This window comes from Anguilla anguilla, chromosome 3 (genome assembly GCF_013347855.1).
Source record: "Anguilla anguilla isolate fAngAng1 chromosome 3, fAngAng1.pri, whole genome shotgun sequence".
In the NCBI taxonomy this organism is placed as follows: Eukaryota; Metazoa; Chordata; class Actinopteri; order Anguilliformes; family Anguillidae; genus Anguilla; species Anguilla anguilla.
Window position 1 is genome coordinate 35,131,785 of NC_049203.1, and position 21,450 is coordinate 35,153,234.

The following is a 21,450-nucleotide window of genomic DNA, read 5'->3' on the forward strand; positions in this document are numbered from 1 at the left end:
TGGCATTATGGCCATGGTGGCGTGGTTGTTTTTTTTTCATTTTGGTAACCAAACCCATGTATACACATATGGGTTGATTCAAATGTAAACCATGTGAGCACAGGCAAAAACCTGGAACTGGACATCAAGACCTGCGGTGCAAACGTAGCCTTAAGGGAAGTATGAAAAAGGCCAAAGAAAGCTTGTACTTCACCAGTGGAGACATGTGCGAGCAATGTCAGACTCCCACACCGATTTTTTACATACATGTACGCACATCTCCTTGTGAATATGAGAAAAGGAACAGCCTAGTATTGTTATTTTTGTAAATCCTCTATTAGTAATACTGCAAGTTGGAAAAATAACATGCTTGATTATGCATATGGTTATTTTGCCTTTACTCACTTGTAATTATTTGCTGCACCCAGTAAAGTATCAGGCGCTGGAATGTTGGAGACATTTATGTTCCCAAGTTAATTGTTTAATATATAGTTTATTGCCAGGAGAAATTACCATATTTGGAACGCATCATTTATTTAAATTGGTTTTTATTTAATGTTTTTGTTTGTTATAGTGTGTACACTAGGAATGCTTCCACATAGTAACCCTTATTAGCACAGGCATTAGTCAGGCATCCAAAAGCATAGTTTTTTTGACTGTACAGCACATCACACTGTATCATTGCATCATCTTAGTTTATTCTTTTGCAATAAACAATGTTCTAACTTCAACAAATGTTGAATCTCACGTTTATTTGTTTGGAATAGGTGACACTGACTCTTACATCTGTGGAGGTTTCATTTTCATCACTTAGTGTCAAATTTTATTTCTACAGCACATTTTGCAAAGGATTTCACACAATACACTTCGCAGATTATTTTGGCCTAAACCCCGATGGAGCAAACCAGATGCAACAACTTGAACCTTTAGAACTACATTACACTACATTTATTTGGTGACAAACAATAAGTGCTATAAATCAATTGCTAATGGAAACAATTTTGCGTTTTAGATGTGTGAAGTGTATTTAAACCACACAATTCTTCTGTCATCTAACTTAGCAGGTCAGTACTCCTTTAAAGGAATGAAAGTACCTACAACACCATTTTTCCAGTGATAAAGTCGATTACATAAGAATGGCAAAGAGAAGTAGAACACCAACTGTTTGAGGCAAGTTCCACAGGGATGAGTTGTGTACTAGTCAAATAAAATAAAAAGGACACCACATCAACTCACATTGATGTTCAAAGGACAAGTTATTTATTACACTTTTTGAAACTGCGACAGTTATTTTACTGTAGTAAACATTTTTGAAATATTAAAATGTATTATTAGTTTTAAAAATTTCAGCACAATCTCCAAAAATGTACAATTTCTTTTAAATACAAAAGGCATTTCAATGCATAAGCAATTACAATGTGCAATCATTAAACCCCAAAATAATATAATTTATAAATATAGTAAGTTATACATAAAACCAACTTTTAAGGCCTTCACTGGGTGCATTTCAGAAAAAGCATTGATCAAAAACATGCAATGCATTGATCTGAAGACAAGAGGGTTTTGTTGTCATATTTCCTTAGACATTAAACCACCTGCACATCATGGATACACTGAAGGTAATTTCACTGAAAATGTAAAAGTGATTTAATTCACACCTCAATCAACATACATACACATTAAAAAGCACGGAACCCATTTCCACCTCATATCCTCACTCAACCATACAATTTTTTTTCCACACTGCCATTAGCATGTGGCAAAGCTTAGATAATAAATGATAATAAATTGACACTTCAAGTCCCTTCAAGGAGACCATTTTTTAAAAACTTCAAATCACATGCAAGTGGCTGTCCTGATTAAGCAATTTACTATTAACATAAATATTGGAGACTTTCAAAAACAAATTTGACCTGTTGCTGATCATTCCACAAGTCCTGAGAGCAGAAATGAAGTACAGTTGCCTGGAGAAACTCTTTCGTTTAGAAGATAGTTCACTTTCTGGAGTGTTCTATAATATTTCAGTTTTAGCGTTCATTTTAGATATTTACAGAAGGTTCTGACAATGTGCCAGCTTGGCTGGTATACGGGCATAAAGAGGTTTGAGGTTTTAAGATAAAAAATACACTTCATGCAACTCAAGACACTTGTAGAGTAACATTATGCCTCCAGAGGTTTTAAAATAAAAATATTTCTTATTTTCAGTTGGAGCCGTTTCCTATTATGTATGGAGCCTGAGACTACACTCAATGAAAGAAGTGACATAACTTCCTATATCAACACAACATGTGGGGAGAAGCAAATTATAGCATGAGGGAGAAGACCTCACAGCAACAAATCAACAGGGCTGCAAATGGTTTGTACTAATTCAGTAGCAACTTGAGGGTAAAACAAATGAAGAAATGGTCTTCAAATCACCTTTACAAACTAACTTTATACAACCCAGATTTATCGAAAATGTAGAGTTGTCCTCAAACGGGAAGTCATCCGAACTAATGTACCTTCCCTCTTCAACCTCTCCGCCTCCATCTATCACAAATGTTCATCTATAAATTTGGTCTTGAATAAACAGGGTTTGGCAATGTACCTAAACTTCTTCAATCTCATAGTCAGACAAAATCATTGCTTCGCTTAAAATTTTAAATTAATCTTCTCATATGTATAGTCACTAGAGGCATAATGTTGCTATACAACCTGCTCTGTATTTCATGATCACACAGAAAATCTATGTGGCCCAATTAATAACATACACTGAAAAAACAGCAGACAGCGAACTATCTGTTTAAGGTCACAGGCATTTTTCATTAAAGGGACTAACTGAAGTTCAGAGTCAATGGTTAAAACCACTATCACATGAATGGCTCCTGAGTGGCTCAATCACTACGACGAGCATAGACTTCATCCTACAGCTTACACATCATGAGGTTGGATTGTCATCGGCTGACAATGACAGTTTTGGTTGGCAGAGCACAACCTTTTCTTGTTGCTTAATGAACACTAAATGCCAATGCAAAGTAATTGCACAGTGTCTGTAAAACAATTAAGAGCTTTCAATATGAATACCAACTATTGTAAAAGAACAAATCTAAATTTTAATTTTCAGCTAAGCTTCTTTAAACGTGGCCTAAAAGTCCAAATGAGTCAATATTAAGACATGCTTGCAGTTCTCTTTTCTTTGATTTGTTTTGGTCTACATTTACCACCTTATTTTAGTCATACTTTATAATGAATTACTAACCCAAATACATACTATACATAATGCATATTCCATTAAACTTTCCATAATTGACCATAAAGTGCACGTATTGATTTCTGTATCCAAAAGCCCACATCAAAAAGGATTACCATCAGTTGCATTCCAAAACAACCAAACAAGAGCATCAAGTAAGACAAACCAATAGGAATTTCTGTTGGCAATTCACTCTTTCAGACCTCAGGATAGAGCCTTTCACCAGCCAAACATGTACTCCAAAACTTTTGTAACAAAGCTGTCATCTTTCCTTGGTGTTTGTTGATCAGAAACAACCTAGAGACACAGGATTTTTAGATATGAGTGCAGGCATTCCAAAGGTAGTAAGCATAAGGCCATTAGGCCACCATCCAACTGAATAAACACTGAAACTGTTCTTCAATGTATATCCAACGGCTTTTAAATAAATACATAATAGCTGTGAGATAGAGAATGGTTTTAAGTGATACACATTACATGATATGCTTATATGACTGTAAATTTGTCCATCTCGAGTGGTGGTGGTTACCTACCATGTGTATTTTACTAAGTCACTTTGGCAGAAAGCGCTGCTAATTGACTATACTGTAAAATGTAACTGTGAATGAATGTACCTGGTAGTCACTGGTGGACGCCCTGTAGGCGGCACTGAGGGGCCTCATGGCCGAGCATGGGGTTGAGTAGGGCTGGATGGGGGTGCCGTTGGCCTTCACTGGAGTGAATGCCGTGCTGGAGGACGCTGGGCCTTTGTCGGAGCTCTCCATCACATTCTGAAAACAGGATTCAATCAAAAAGAATAGCCCACACTTTCAAGTAGTCATCTTTTTCTGAAAACATTTGAGAAAATCACTTTCGGTTTTGCTTGAGTCCTCTAGTTGTCATGAAATAGTATTTTTTTTTAAACTAGTAGTAGTCATTCATATTAATTTAAAAAAAACAATGAACATTTATTTAACAATGAAAACTGAACAGCTGGTCAACTATCAACTATGATTTTTTTTTGTATGTATTTTGCCATTCAAACATGCACAAATTAATCAAAGTTCAGAATAAAATCTGAATATCACACCAGTATGACTCCAACAGTACAAGAAAAGCACAAAGCATTGTGGTTCCTATATTTCTGAAGTGAAAACTGAACCACTTGTGACTGGCTTACTTACCTTGTCTATGCAAGGTTTAACCCCGATCATGATGGATTCCCCAAAGATTTTCCCATCTTTGCTGAGTGCTTTTCTAGCCTGTAGTTTAGACTGATAATGTATATGCATCCAGTTTCCAGTGTTTGACATCTGTGGGAGGGGAAAAGATATGCTGGCAATCATAAAATTTGGCATGTACAAACTAACAAAAGTTATCAAGATAGCATGATGGTTTGATTAGCGCCATGAGATATTGATAACACTAGAGCACAATCCTCGTTGCACACAATAAAATACAAGTAGGGCTCCAGACTAACTTTTTACATTGGTTGCACTGGTGCGCCTAACTTTTTCATTTAGGTGCACCAGCACATAATTTAGGTGCACCCAAAATTTTTCACCGCGCCTTTTGGTGCCGCAATAATACATTTTAAGCGTTAGCCTACCTTTTTTGTCAGTTCCAATACACATTGGTAATTTCATAACACATTATGTAAATGATTGAAAACAGGTATAAAGGTGCAGATAAATGTTATAGGAATAAAGGAGCACGGCACAAACAAGAAATTGCAATAACCTCAATTGTTTAAAAAATAAACTTAAGTGCTGATGTTTACAGTGATTGACTAAAAATTAGATTTGATTAACTCAAATTAATAAATCAAACTCAAACAAGTGTGCGCTGCTCCCGGAGGAGTACAGGGCGCGGTTTCACACACACACACTAGTGATGAGCGGATCGGCTCTGACGTCATCCAAATCCGCATGTACGCATAAATCCTCCACCCGAACTAATTATTTTTTTTCCGATTTAGAGACCCGCATGGATCACACATTACCGTTATTTCTCATTATTTCGCAGCTGTTGCATATGACATACCCAGCACTTGACTCGTCATGGTTAAGTATTCAAATCGCTCCCACACGGAACTTTTCTGCCCTTCCTTTTTTTTGTTTTTAATTCTCCTTTTTTAATTTTCTCACAGATCTTTTTTGCCTCCATTGCTGCTTAAGACAAATGGACGCCGCAATTGGCGCAATGAGAGTCTAGTCTGCTAATTCCTGGCGAAAAATGAAGCTTAAAATATGTTCACATTTTAGAGAATGTAATTAATATTTTCCTCACTAATGATGTATTATTTCACCCGTCCGCTATTAATCAGAATGCCCGATCTGCGGATTAACCGCGGTGCCCGCGGATATAACTGCGATCCACGCATCACTAATACAACGCCTTATTTTTTTTCCCCCACCCGCATTCAGCGAAGAATAATATCAGGGTCAGAGCCAATCATAGGCAGAGTAGGGGCGGGTCTTCGCAGAATGTGGGTGGAGAAAAAAAATAACGCTACACACATACACACACACAGACAGACATGCTAAATGTCAGGTGCACCGGTGCGACCAATGAAAATGTTTAGTCGCACTTGACAGATTTTTGGTTGCATGTGCGACCAAAATGGTCGCACTCTGGAGCCTTGACAAGTATTCTGTTTTAACAACATGATTTAATACAAACTCAACAGTAAGCCTAGGATACAATATTATATTTAAAGTACTTCTAAACTTTTTAATGTCACTCATTCACAAGTTGTAACAACTGATCATGAACATGTGTCATGGGTTTGGACAGACCTGCAGCCTGAAAACAAGGAATAGGCAAAATATGTTTGCTGGATATTGTATTACTATTTAAATTGGACTATTGCGTTTAAATCAACAATCAATGCTCTATTATAAATGGGTAATATTCTTAGCATACTACATATAAAATAAATATATTAAGTGAAGCACACATACTATAATAACAATGATATAAGTGATCATGTTTAGTATTAAGTAATTAAGTATTTCTATGTTACTGTACATTTGTTAGTGTACCTGGAATTCAATTTCACCTGCCCAAGTTTTTAAATTCAGCTACTCAGAAATACTGAATTTATGGAGCAATAGCTTGAGAGCATGTGTTAAGCTTTATGAAGACCAAACTAGGTTCTTACCACATGTTTTAATATGTTTCCATACTGGGCAAACTGCAGTAGGATGTAAGAAGCAGAGGCAGGAGGAAAGCTGGGGAAATAAACAAAATTAAGTGAGGAGGCCTTTCAGACTATTGCGTGCATAAAATCAACTGAAAAAAAGAAACTGTGCACATTGGCAGTACAGGCTAATTCAGAGTTGGGTGATTAAAGGGGAATTTCACCCTAAATCGACCTTTTATTTGTAGGATAGTAGCAGTCCTCCTGATTAAAATGCGCTCTATTAAAAACTCTCCACCTGTAGTGAGCGGAGAGATATAGCCCCAATCTACTGCAAATGCTCCAGGTACCTGCTTCACTAAAGACTACAGTGGGCAGTCCCGCACAATCTATGGGCGGGTGTCAGACAACGGCAGTCACAGGTTGCCACACCTACTGAAGAGAAATATAGGGGCTGGGCTTTACGACTTGGCCTGGAAGCTGTTCTTTGGGAGAAGGTAACGTTGTCGTGAAATTTCTAATTACCGTGAAGAATCCCTGACTTGTTTTCATTCTGCACAGATGTGACTGCAAGCCTAGCTTTTGTTGCTTTCTTTAGTATAGTTGGGTAGTCTAATGTAACTGCACTGGACAACCTTCTCTAACCAAGTCACCCGCATCTGGCAGGCAGCGGGTGTTAATTTCCCATCCTGCTGCTATTATATGAAATAAAATATATTTTCAGAAGCGACTGGCCACTTTTAAATAGGAGCATGCATGTTATTTATTTTGCAGTACAGTAACTTTAAAAATGGCCAGTAAACACAATTCACACTGTGTAGGCTCACCCAAAAACTGTGACCCACGTATCATCCAGGTGATCTTCTGCAGACAAAGCATCTCCTTGCGTGTAGAAAGGATCAACTTGGGCTGGGGAGAGTGCAGGCTTTCTCTGCTGTCCAATGCCAGTGGGACTAAACAGGATTGATACTATAAAACAATGGGCAATGGGGGGCAGGGGGGCAAGTTAAGATGTTCCCAAAAATAGCTGTTGTGCAATAAATGTAATGCAGTATTCTGCCGTGCAAAGGCAAAAGGCCATAACTTCAATTTTGGCTATTGTCATTTTTGGAACATTAAAGATCTGCTTTATCGTGTGGACAAATATCTTGAGTCAATTTTGTTGTTTTTTGGAGAAAATAGTGGGTTGTCTTTGCCGTAACTTCCAAAGCCCTAAAGAAGCCAAGGCAGAATCCCGTAACATCAGTTACGGTTCTTTGTCTTTCTTTCGCTGCACTCCGGAACGCTCAAATTGAGTTAAGCCTTAACTTAAGGTACTCTGCCTTTGTTTTTGCTGCGCATCAAAGTGAAGTTACTGTTTATCGCGCTGGAGTTACGGTGTTATGCCTATGTGTCATCGAAGAATTTCTGAGACACACACAGTCAAGCTTGAATAAAGTGTAAAGCAAATATAGTGTTGCAGTGGTTGTTTTTACTAACGTTGCATCTAGCTTTTAAGAATGGCCCATTGCTCTCGAGGGAAAATGTTGGTAGAGATGGCTTTGAAACGCACCCACCAAAATCAAGGTTAGAAAGATTAGGCTGATTGATAGATAGATAGATAGATAGATAGATAGATAGTCTACTCAAATTACTTGTTAGCTACCTAGCTAGCGCGAGCTAGCGTTAGCTAGCTTAGGCTAACTACTTCACAAACAAAACCAAATTGCTCCCATTTGCGATCAGAATGCAAAGAAAGCATTGGAAACAAACAATAACTAGATGGCTTGCAAGCTATAAGTAATCGTAAATCATACGCAATTAATTCTTTTTTCGTGTCATGCAGGCTAGTCAGTGCCAGCCCGACACTGACAGCCAGGGAAACAGCGCGAGTGGGTTAGGGCTCGCATAGACACACGACACACCTCCTAAATAGCCTAATCACACACACACACAAGCTCAGCAGTAACAATTCACAATTAAATAGATAGCCTACCTTTTTTTTGTAACCTGATAAAAATCCATTGCAAACAACGTCCTTTGAGAAGTTAAATCCACAACATGAGTTTTGAGCATTACTCGCTGGCGTTCAACACGTTAAATCCATAACATGAGTCATCCTTGAGTATCCTACTCTGGCATTCATCCAATTAAATCCAAAACACGAGTCTTGTATCCTTTACTATTCGTTGGGTTAGTAAACATTGCACTCAATAAATTGACTGCAAAACGTTATCCTCCCACATGCAAAACTATTTTGTTTGATCAATGTCATCTGTGTCTACATTTGTCATGTCAGAAAAACAATGAATCTAATCTAAACCTAATTGTGCCATGATCACTAGATTTTATGTAGATGTTATCATTATTATCATATACTGATTTTATATAGTGATCAGCAACCAAATGAGCGATCAAATGGAAGTTAATGCCTTTTGCCTTGGCATTACCCCTTATTATTTTGCAGACAATGCAAAGGCAGAGTACATTAACTTCCAAATAAGGGTCAAGGGTCAAGTTGGAGCTCAAGATTTTTATGTAGATAAATAACTTCATTAAAAAAACAAAGAATTGCCACATTTCCAATATTCTTCCCACAGTTCATTTGGCTGGACAACAAAACAACTTTAAAGTCATTTTTCTCAGTTCTACACTCTGGCGAGTTAAGGTCTTTTGCCTTTGTAGGGCAGTATTGAGAGTACATGAGTACCCAAGTTAAGCTAGTAAAATAAGTAATAGGTACTCACTTGATCCTGGTGCGGTAGCCACAAATTCAGACAATGGGGTTTGTGTAACTGAGAATGGCTGAGGGATGGGGAAAGGCATTGAAATGAGTACATACAAGGCAACGGGCAGATACACAGTAGTTTAGACACATCTCAGACACACAGAGAGAGCACATGCATACTTGCTTGAATGAGCTGAGCGGAGAGATTCCAATTCCTGGACTGGCAAGATCATCATATATGCTCCTCACTGGGGGGGCACCACTCTTGTCCTTAGGCGTGGGGACCACAGGCTGGGGTGGTGACCCACCTGACAAGGGATAAAAGGAATAGGGCCTCTACCTCATCATTATCATCATCCTCATTGTGCATTTTACTTAATGTCTGTGCAATCTACAGATTAAACTGAGTGTCTGGCAATTTTGAATTAGATCAAGTAGTAAACTACTGAACATGTAAACAGGATATGATAAAAGGCCAAGAATGACCATGGTAAATTTAAACGGATAAACTGCACAGATTAAACATCAGATGGAGCCTAACATTCAATATTTTAAGATAGGTTGACAATTATTACCAGACAGCTAAAACATATAGTTGTTTACCAATTTAATTGCATATATGGGTGCAATTCCTGTATTAGGCATTAACAGTGTTTTCAGTTTTCTGCAGAAAACCCAGCAATGTGCACAAGTTATCTATTAAGATGCTTTTATTTTATTTTTTAATATGCTCTGAAAGTGAGCTTAGTGTACAGACACAAATTAAAACAAACAAACATGGCTATTTGCTCTCTGACCAGTAGAAATGCATTATTTAAAACACCTTTATATTGCTAGCATTGCATCTAAAAACACCAAACTTGACAACAAGACATTCTATGTACATAAGATAAGTGGCTTAACTTTGATGGTCCTGATCAAAACAAACTCCCAAAGCACCCAATTTTGGACAAGCTTTTTTTAATGTTGTTCTTTACTGTTTGCCAAGGAAATGTGATTTGCAAATTCGGTGAATTGGTGAGAAGCATTTTGCTGTACCACGCTGATGGAAAGCAGGGTAAAGCCAAATATATGTGCATTTGTTGCCAAGAAATGAGGCCAATTCATGCTCTGTTATGATACCTCAGAAACTCAGGATATTCAAGATTTTTAGTGGCAGACGGAAGAAACAACAAAAAAAAAACAGCACCATCGTCTATGATGCAATAAAACAGATGTGCACATGTTCACAAATTAATTTATTAACAGTGTTAGGAGCAGTTTAAATTAAGCCGGGCAGTCAGAAACTCCATGCGTGTCTGGTGCAGGAAACTGCTCCCCTGTGCCCTCACTATCACTGTGCCCTCACTATTCTGTACTTCTAGCTCTTTCCTTAGTCAATAGCTTTTGATTCCCCACATTTATAAACAAAAAGAGTTTTGAAGAGCCCCATTTGCAAAATAAATTAAATATATATATTTTTTTTTTTAACCAAAAATATCTATGCCATGTAATCAAAGGGTGAACGGAGTAGTAGTTAAAGATTATAATTGGGGCCACAATGACTATGAGTGAGTCTCACCGGCTAGGAGAGCCGACCGTAGTTCTATTGCACCACCGGCACCACCAATGGTCCTTGGCTGTGGAGTGACAGGTATTGGCAGATCTCCCATTAGAAACCCTGGTAAGAACTGGGCACCAGGTGCGGGTTTCGGTGTGGTTGGAGAACCCAGAGTCATTGGTTCTGTACCTGCATATTTAAACACATAGCTAAGCGTATCAAAGTAGCTATACATTCATGCGCGTATTTACAGTATGTAGCAATACACAACACACGTAACCCTAGTAAACCAGTTGGCTTGTCAATCTTGTACCACGCGCTTAGGGTCTATTTAGCTAGGTAACATGTTGCTCTGCGTGACTCTCAGCTAACTGTCGCTACATAGATGCACCGTTAGCTTTGGCAGCGTATTTTTTTACAATCCAAGGATAATAATATATTTCCACATTTATACACTAAATTCGTTTCACAACAGCTAATGTAGTGAATTAGCAACGTTATTTGGCGGCAGTGGTTAGACTACTTTGTAATCTAAGCTGACGAGCTAGCGTCAAGTCAGATATACACATCTAGGCACTCAAGGAACAAGACCCACCTTGAAACTCCATAGCTAACGAATGCCAGATAACAAGTTACTGTTTATCGTCGAACACAGACTGCACATTCAAAGATAGACGCCAGTTACCCAACTAGCCAAGCCAGCCAAGCCAGCAGCTCGTTTTTTTTAAATTCCGGAAACAGTGCCTCATCCGCACCGAAGGATGATGGGACTGTATCTACGTCAGAACGGAGGGGGGGATTGCCATCTCGATGGGAATTGCAAAACAATGGAAAAACAAAATGTTTGTTGTTTTTTTTTTTGCCAGAAAAATGACTACACACAATTTTGGGACATGTGTTGTATATTAAGTCAAATTCCAACTCACTGTCAAATCACATCAGGTTCAATAACAAGGGGTATTTTTTTTATTTCATTTCCATATCTCTTGTATCCATTTACTGCAAGCCATGCTTGAGCATGACATTAGCCTACGTCCACACATTAGGTCTACCAGTTAGAATCAAAATTCAATTCGTTTGCATGGGTTACAATTCTTGAACAGACTATTAAATAAGTAATCAAAGGGCACATACATATAAATTGGCGTATTCATAGTTGAAATTATTATCTTATATTATTATTCACTCATTCCTTCCTCCAACGAGAGTGCCTTGAACTGCATTGAAGTAAGCCCAGTTTTATACTTTTTGCACTGAGGCACCCTTCTTTGCTCCCTTCGAGTTATCTCTGCCCTTTTGTTCAATGAGCACCTTGTTGGTTTTTCCTGATCTCCAGAGCTTGCAGTTATTTCTATATTTGAGCACCCAGTGATTGTTCTGTTTTTCTTAACAATTGGCTTGTATTGCTCATACAACTGTGCAGCATAGGCAGGTTTCTGGAGCAAATTCGTTTAATATAATTTAATAATAAAACACATTAGAGCAGGAACTATTTTACCATTGACATTAAATTCTGGTCTTTATTTTCCAGCAAATATTTGATAATGTAGCAGAGAGGATCAAAGATCTAATTTAGGGTAAATTAAATTTAGTTCAGTTCAACACCATTATAAACAACTTTGATGTAAACTTTGGTATGTTAGCTCAATCATGGAATGAAGAAGAACACACATTACATTGAAGAAATTCATTGCCATTGTTTGAATTACAATCCCATCATCCTTCTTACAGATTTATGATGGTGGGTGAAGAGACTCTTGTCTGATCCAGCAGCCGCTGTTGACTTCACAGCATGAGAAACACTCAAAACAGGCAAATATGTATAAACAAAGCACTGGAGATTTTATATTTGCAAGGAACATTATATTTGTTTGCTTATCACAAGCAAGAAGTTTTCCAAGCAAGCACTCCAGTTTAGCAGTGTATTCAATAAATACAATAATGGTTTTGACAGAACAAGGCTTTTTGACCTGAACTATCTGAATTTTGCTTGTTTTAAAAAAAATACGAATACAGTCATATAGATTTAAACTTATTGCGACAGCTTTTATTTTAGATTTTCATTGTTATTTTTCTTTCACCAGGTGGCAGTAAAGAGCTAACCAGTTTTGCTAGAGACACGTGAGCTGGTCTGCCTGGTAGATTGCATACAGAAATTCATATTTTTCATTTTCTTAGACACAAAACAGGACAGGACCTTATGTTTCTAATGCCCTAACCCCTCAACCAGCCACACACAGACGCAAGGACGTACAAACACACACACACGCAACACCATTGCAATACCTTCCTGTATCCCATCCTGCCATATCTGCTTCTTCTCAGCTCCTCCCCCTGTGGGTGCTGTCCTGGAGCACCTCTGCCTGTTTTCCTATCTGGGCGCAGTTCTGCATTTCCTGTGTTCTGGAAGGGAAGAGGCGGTTCAAAGCCTCCTCTGGCCGACTGCACAGATAATGAGAGACATAATATCCAGGGATACGACAGCCATGGCAACACATCAAACCATTTCCTCCCAAGAAATGGCCTTCCCAGTACGCAGAGTGTGTCCTGGCGGAGGCACCGGAACAGGCCTCGGCCTGCTGTCACCGCGGATACGCCACCAGACACAGATCACATGATCCCTTACACATTCACACGCATTGGAACAAAATCGCATATCATTAAAAATAACCAGCTGCCTCCTTTGGCACATTCTACAGTAGAGCTACCCAGAAGACTGCATTGAAGTAAATGCAGCGGATTATACAATGGTTTAACAGAGGTAAAAGTATAATTCTCTCTCTCTCTCTCTCTCTCTCACTCTCTCTCTCTCTCACACACACAAACACACACTATAAATGTTATGGTGGGACATTACAACCTGGGAGAAACCACAAGACTGCTAAAAGACCTGCAGAAAATGTCCAGGTTTCTGTTACTCCTGCCAGTGAAAACTAGGCCTCCAGCTATGACCTTTTGCTTGCCCAGTGATTTCTTTTTCTCCAGGGTGGAAAATCCCACCCCAGTCTGCTGGCGTGATCTCAAGCTGGCAGCTTGTCTGTAAGTTCTGGCATCGGTGTGCTGTAACACCTTGTAACTAATGTATTCTTTTATTAGAGCAACACTGGGTTTCACAGAAAACACAGAATATTCTTCAAAAGAGTACGTCATTTCAAACGGTAATGAGAAATGAGTGTTGCAATTTAATGCATATTTAATGGCCTATAATTAGTTTAACTACAACACAGAAAATGGCAGCAGTTTTTTTATTTCACTGTTTTCAGTTGCTGCTCAGTGCACTGCAGTTGTATTAACACATAAAAGCATAGGGACATTGCAACAAGAAATGTACTTTTTGAGCCATGCTCTTGGCCCTCTGTATCGATTTTTCTTTTTGTCATTAGTTACACCCAGGATCTTCGATTAAACTTAGTGCCTTTCCCACACAGGGTACTTTTCAAGTAAAGTAAAACCAGTTGACGATACCACAAAAGCAAACATGAGAGTGACTCAGGTAAGAAAATAGTAATTGAATGAAACTACACTGAACCTCAATAAAATGGTAAAGGAATCCATTAGAACAGGGGTGTCACATGAGAGTCCTGGTTTTGCTGTTTTTGACTAATTAAACAATTCATTTCAGCCATTGATTAGCTAAAGACTCAACTGTTTTCGAGGCTGAATTTTGCTGATGATTGAAAGGAAACCACAAAATCTCAAGTCACAGACAAAGGCTAATTTGTTCAATCATACAAGTTTGTACAGCAGCCATGACAAATAAAAAGCTGAATGAATAATTCTTCTATACCCAAAAAGGAAACCACAGTTACCCTCACATACTTGACAAGTAATTACAATGCTACGGCATATAGGACTCTTTAAAGCATGAGTTTGGTTGAGGTTTTACCAGGACTTCCCCGGGCACGTATATTAATATTGTGACATTTCATAAACAACATAAAAACAAAATAAAAAGAGTTGTTAAGACTGTAAGTAAAATAATTTTAAAAATGTATATTTTGTATTGTGTATTGTGGTCATTTTTTTAAGGTGCGGACAGCAAGCAGATGCATGCACCTATATGGGGTAATCACTTGACTTAACCTTTTTGATAAAAAAGACTTCTGTATAATTATTTAATGCCAAAACATTGTATCATGATTTGAGACAGAAGGTTAAAAGCTTTGATGAGCCATCACGGGCCCTCTATTGGTATAAGACCTTATCTGAGGGCTAATCATTACACAGGGCTTCTTGATGACTGGGCAGATACTGCATACACATAGGAGCCAATAGGCTAGATGTACGTATATAAAAATCATAGCACAAAATGTGGCCTGATGAGGGCATGTTGATGTGTGTGCAGTCTGTGTGAAATTAATGTCTTATTTACTAAGGCTACAGCTAATTACACGATCAGCAAATGGGACTCCCAACTTAACACATTTTGCGTATGAAACACTATGGGCAGTGCAGGACAAAATGTGGACTGTGATATTTCATATTTGGTGGCAATTGTCGATTTAAATAATCCAGATGTGAGAATGTGTGAATGTGTGTAATGTTGCAAGGAGCTTGACTATTGCCAGGATGGAATGGGAACATCATGCGAGAGGTTCTATGTAATTTTTTAAAATTATTTCTATGGCTGGTTTTTTGTCACAGGTGTCAGGAATTCCATGATTTTTTGGCAGTTCCCTTTTTTGGTAACTATAATACAGCCTGCAGTCAGTGATTAAACGTTTGACGGCCCGTCAACAGTCCTGATGCTGCTAGCTCCTTCTCCCATAGCTATGGTAACATTGTCAGTAACATTGTGAACGGCTCAAACCTGACAATGTAGGCTACAACATGTACTAAATCTAATTTTAAAGAAATAAAAACAAACACATGGTAACCCTTTTTGTATTATTTTAGTAATGCAATTTGAGCACACTGTGTTTCTAACAATGTTCTGTTAAATGCAAAAAAGCACAGACTTTCTATGGTGGACAACAACTACTAAATGCACCTGCCTATCAATGCATTTACTTGTATTTTTTACTAGCAGCAACTGTCATGATTTTTTAAATATTTCAAGTGCTTGTTACTGTTGCTACAGTTACGCATGTTTTTTCAATCATCTCCTACTATTCCGCATGAAATCTGTTGGTTAATTTAATAAATGAATTTGTTTAAACACTCTGTGATTTCTGGCTCTTTTTCCAGTTTTGACTGCTTTGTGAATTTAGCTATTTTTTTCTGTGACAAACACCCAGTCTTTATTTTGTGACTGCTTAATCTGTACTATTTGATGAGTTTCTGCCCAAGGAATTGAAATAGTGTGCTTCCTGTGGCAAAGATTCTCTCAGTTCATCTTCAAGGCCTATAACTTCATTTTGCTTGTGCTTTGATTTACACCTGCTCTTTAGGGGCATTTCACGCATAATAAAACCTCGTTAAATGTGCAAACTTTAGTAAATTCAACAGAATACATAATCAGCCACATCTCTGCTCATTATTTGCACGATCCTCACTGTGCCTTCTTGGTGATATTGCACTTTTGTGCTCCTGAAAGTTACACTGATTTTCTCCACTTCTGTATGTCACTCTGGATAAGAGAGTCTAAGTGATTGTAATGTGAATAACCTACACACACAACAAAGGAAACCACTACTTCTCTGTAAACTCTATTTCTCTGTTTAAAAGCCATGTTATTTTTTCATGGTGAAGAGGGAGAATGATGGTGTAACACCAGGATTGGGACAAAATGCAAATAGCTCTAAATACAGTCACACATCTGTGAATATACTTTCTGTCTCTTCATGCCATTAACCAGCTCACCACATAAACTGAGTCCACCCACACAATTTTGGCCTTTCGTTGACAGCATTTACATCATTTCATAACTATGTACTAAGAGTCAGGAACAAATGTTCACCTAAAAAGGACTTGTGCTCCATTGCCTTTTGGTCTGCCTGACTAGCCCCAAATGTGGTGTGACTGCATGACTATTGTGACCAGAACAAATTCCTGACCATGGCTGTCAGCCTGTGGATGTGAGTTACATCTTCTACATGGTTCTGGTCATAAATAAAAGTACTTGTAATTGCTTATCTGTGGCAGGTTTATGGTACTCTAAATCAAAGCCCACGCCCATGTCCTGTGCCCTCTGGTTCAGATTTAGCAGCACTATTGTTGATTTGGTGTATTGTGATGGTCTCACCAAGCAAGCTCCCACAAGGTTCTGTTCATTCAGGGAAGTACTTCCTACAGCAGGGGTGTCAGATTCCGGTCTTGAAGGGCCACAGCGTCTGGCTGTTTTTGGTATGTTTTAATAACGAGTGATTTGATTCATTTATTGGCCAACCCAACTTATTCTTAAGGTCTTAATTGGCTGCTGGATAAAAAAACAAACACTATGGCACTCATGTCCTATACATTTACTGTAAATGTAATTTACAGTGTTTTGTTGAACGATCTCATTGCATGCAAACACTGAAAGCCCAATAAATTTTCCCATGTTTGGATTAAATGCCATGGAGTTGAGTGAATACTGTGATAAAATGTTTATTCATGAATGTTGTGATTTTATATGAATTAAATGAAAAGGTAACATACCATCAAGGTAATATACAATAGGGGTTGACTTGAGCTCTGTCTGGTTTCTGGTAATTTACTTTTGGACTTGAAGTATTCATGGCACATGTAGCCCTGAATTTGAACAGCATCTTTGTGTGCAAACTGTAATTAGTATCTCTGGAGTATTTGCCCATTATTTAATACAGTACATACTGACGTACCCAGTTTCATGAGCACAAAGGAAAGGAACACAAGTATTTGTAGGAGAAAATAATGGTGATAATAATTAGTAAAATTGCAGGGAGCTGTTGTGGAATGGCATAGATTAAAGCCCATTTTCTATTGATTGGACCGATCACACAGATGTCTTTTAAAACAAATCATTTAAAAAGTTTGTTTTTCTATAACATTTATTTTTATTTTGTGTAACACCTCAAAACTCAGTGGATAGTGCTTCATCTTGAAACAGGACAATGATTCCAAATATAAAGCAGCCAAAAGGCAAAAAGTGTAATGTCCTTTAATGGCTCAGTCAATCACCTGACCGAATCCAACTGACCATGTGTTTCACTTGCTGAAGACAAAAATGAAATCAAAAAATCCCCCAAAACAAACAGGAACTGTAAATGGCTGTAGTACATGCCTGGCAGAGCACCACCAGAGAAGATACGCAGCATCTGGTAATTTCTGTGGATTACTGACTTTGGGTAGTCATTTCAAATCCAAAGCATTTCCAAAGCAAGTACTAAATATGACTTTTTAAAATTTTTATATTAAAATCATTTGTTCAATTACTTTTGGTCCCCAAAAATGGGGGGACTATGTATTAAAAAACTGTAATTCCTACAGGGATGTGGATGCAAATTCCCTTAAATTAACTTTCTGATAGTTTTTTTGACCTCATATTAATTACTTCTTTTCAAATCCAATGTGCTGAAGTACAGAGCCAAAGCACTGTCCAAATACTTACTTACTGCATCTTATTTTACAAACCTTGTCTTCAGGACATGATTCATGATGATTTATTGCAGATGATTCTTTATGTGTTTTTCAAAATAACATAGTTTACTTTTATATTTCCACTGCCTTCTGTGAGCAAATTAAGGTTCACCTGAAATGTAATTACTGAGCAATTAACAACAGATTTGGCTCTGTTATATGAATACATTTTGAAAAACATTCTGAGGGTTTCAAATGGCTTAACACATGTGTTTCTGATCAACCAACACATTCAAAAAAGCAAACCCTGGTGTCACAGGAAATGAAAGGAAACTAAAAGAGACCCAGAACGACAGTTTGTCTTGTCAGCAGTTCCTTGTGATGTGAAATATAGGGGTCTGTTATTCTTTCTGGCACTTTCTCACCATCAATGATGACGGAGCTGGCAACCCGTCAGGACTCAGTTCTGGGGCAGTTAACCTTGTCAGCAGTTCTGGAGAGTGCTGAAAATGTGAAACGTCCCACTATGGTGTGACAAACACGTTTCATATTGTGAAATTCTCTATGTTCGCTCATTAATGACTGTTGGGGGGATGCTTTTATCTCAAGCCAAGAAACTACCTGCCACATGGATTCAGTATAACGTGTTGCTATATTAACTAAATTATTGCACTGTAATAGTTTATAGTTGTTAAATTATTGTTTTTTTTTCGCAAATAAAGACATCACACAAACACAATCACATTGTATGGAAATCTCACACAAACACACATACACACACACACACACACACATATGTGAGAGCACAAGAGAGATACTGACCCCTCCTTCCAATAATAAAACAAGACTTTGCTGCTGTGTTTGATGATTCCCACATGGCGAAGAATTTCAGTAGCTAAGTAAGGCTGAGTCTCAGATTCTTTTCAGTGTTAAACTGCTTTAGTTTCAAAGTCAGGGCAACTCTTAAGTACTGCAATGGTGAGCCAGGCCAAATGAGTGGGCAGAGAAATCACTGAGAAGATACTTAATACTGCTGAAATAAAAACAACATTTTGTCTTAATTCATCAACACACATCCTGTGCTCCATGAATAATTTACAAAATAACTAGAAAGCAAAGACGTGTGTGGTGTTATTGCAGGCACAGCATTCAAATTTACTTTGAATCATATCAGAAAACATGGTCTTACAATCATACTGAATTGCTTTGTGGGTGAATAACAGATAACGTGTCTCACAGCAGTGTAAAAACTGGTTATCACTTGTGTAGATGAGGTAAAATATTCAACTGTGCTCACAAGGGATCACAAGACGTGTGTCCTCTGCAAATAGTGGTGAAGATCTGTGAAAATATTGCTACAGTTCTGCATGGAACCGCCCCTTATCAAAAAGATCCACAAGTCCCTGTCTCACCCCAAGTACAGCAACTCCCACAGTGCACTTAACTGATTTATTGGTTTTGACTTCAAATGTTAGTGTCCTGTAACCACTGTTTCCAACAACATGTCCTTTTCAGTGCATTGGCTCATAGAAAATAAGAATCATTTATTGACATGACCTATTGAACAAAGTTCGTTGGCACTGTAAATCACAGATTTCATTACTTGCTACAGTACTCAGTCTCAACTCATCAATCATATTAGATTAAATTGAGACACAATAGAAAGTAGAATCTTTTATCCTCAAATACCATTTAGACAAGCCCTGATGATCATCCATATCCATCCACTCATCGATTATCTAACCCACTTATCCTGGGTCATGAACGGTGCTGGAGCCCTGCATGCATTGGGCGAGAGGCAGGAATACACCATGGACAGGTCGCCAGTCCATCACAGGGCTCACACACACACCATTCAATCATGCAGTTATACACCGGCTGTTGGGGTTGGAGGAATTTCTATGTACATAGCCTGACAAAATATGTCTGTATGCTTCCAAATTCATCCTACTGCTGCCACGCTCTGTTACATCATCCATAAGGATGAGTGAGCCTGTGCCAGAAGCAGCCATACATGGCCAAGCCATGAATTGCCTCCTCCATATTTCACAGCTGGGGGGTGGGGAGGGTTCTTTGGATCATGGGCTGTTCTCTCCTTTCTCCACGGTGTTGGCTTGTTCCATTACTTTGGCAACAGTTTATTTTAATCTCAGCTGTCCATGAAACTTTGTTGCAAAACTACTTTTTGGTGAATTCTAATCTGGCCTTTTGATTCTTGCTGCTGATGAGAGGTTTGCGTCTTGCAGCGTAGCCTCTTTAATTCGGGTCTCAAAGTCTTCTGTGTACACTGGCTTGAGATATGTACCTCTTCCCTCTGGAGATGTTGGTAATGTCACTAACCCTTGTTTTATAGTTTTTCTTCTCAGCTCTTAGGATTTGTCCACCAGTGTGTGGGCTTTTCGTTTTCAAGACTTTTCAAACTGCTGTACTTGAAATACCCAGGTTCTGTGCCATCTTTCTGAATTAATTCTTCTGTTCTCTCAGCTTACAGATGAGTTGTTTTAACGCAATAGTTGCATTCATATGTGTTCTGCCTCCAAATGCAGTCTCCACAGATGAGAACATCCTAGATACAGGCTAAAACCTAGATACTGCTCTTTTATGTGTGAACAATCCATGCAAAAGGAAACAACTGAGCAAAAGCTGACATGTTAATTTTGTACAGCTGGGATTCAACACAAAAACAGCTGTTTCTGTAAACTGGTAAAACATACACTTGTAAATACCATGAAATAAAAGCAGATGGTCTGTACTTTAGTCTCATATTAATATTTGATCTCAAATCCAAATGCCTTAAGTATATAGCAAGTATATAGCAAAAATAAAATTCTACCATTACCTTACTTTTGGAGGGCACTATATATGCTTATAAATGCAGTATATGACCAAAAGTGTGTGGACACTCCTTGGCCTAGGGCTGTTTTTCATAGTTTTGGCAAAGCCCCTTAGTTCCAGCAAATCTTAATGCAATAACATTCTAGATGATTCTGTGCTTTGTGGCAGGCCCTTTCCTGTTTCAGCATGATAATGTCCCTGGGCCCACAGCGAGGTCCATGTAAAAATGGTTTTGTTGAAATTGGCGTGGAAGAACTTGACTGGCCTGCACAGAGCCCTGACCTCAACCCCTTCCAACACCTTTGGGATCAATTGGAAAGCCAACTGCAAGCCAGGCCTAATCCCCAATCAGTCCCCAACCTGACTAATGCTCTTCTGGCTGAATGGAAGCAAATCCCTGTAGCGATGCTCCAACATCTAGTACAAAGCCTTCCCAGAGGAGGGGGGCTTGTTATAGCATGAAAGGTTGGACCAACTCCATATTAATAATTTTGGATGAGATGTTGGATGAGTAGGTGTCCACACACTTTTGGCCATGTAGTATACCATGAAATAAAAGC

The 21,450-nt window shown here is 38.3% G+C and overlaps 1 protein-coding gene across 4 annotated transcripts; it reads right to left on the minus strand.

The window, feature by feature from the left end:
* Positions 1-1,216: 1,216 nt before the first annotated feature.
* LOC118224173 (nucleoporin NUP35-like) lies at positions 1,217-13,136 on the minus strand. 4 transcript variants are annotated; one of them, XM_035411424.1, is made up of 9 exons: positions 11,172-11,184; positions 10,598-10,765; positions 9,217-9,344; positions 9,056-9,113; positions 7,157-7,298; positions 6,351-6,420; positions 4,372-4,500; positions 3,823-3,978; positions 1,217-3,505 (listed from the first exon to the last, which is right to left on the minus strand). In XM_035411424.1, the coding sequence occupies exons 1-9, from the start codon at positions 11,182-11,184 to the stop codon at positions 3,428-3,430; spliced, it is 942 nt and encodes a 313-aa protein (XP_035267315.1). In that variant the 3' UTR covers positions 1,217-3,427. The 4 variants fall into 4 exon arrangements, with proteins under 4 accessions (XP_035267315.1, XP_035267317.1, XP_035267316.1 ...); XM_035411426.1 differs by lacking the exon at positions 11,172-11,184 and adding an exon at positions 12,863-13,136 and having other exon boundaries at positions 3,428-3,505; positions 10,598-10,655; XM_035411425.1 differs by lacking the exon at positions 11,172-11,184 and adding an exon at positions 12,863-13,136 and having other exon boundaries at positions 3,428-3,505.
* Between the last annotated feature and the right edge of the window lie 8,314 nt (positions 13,137-21,450).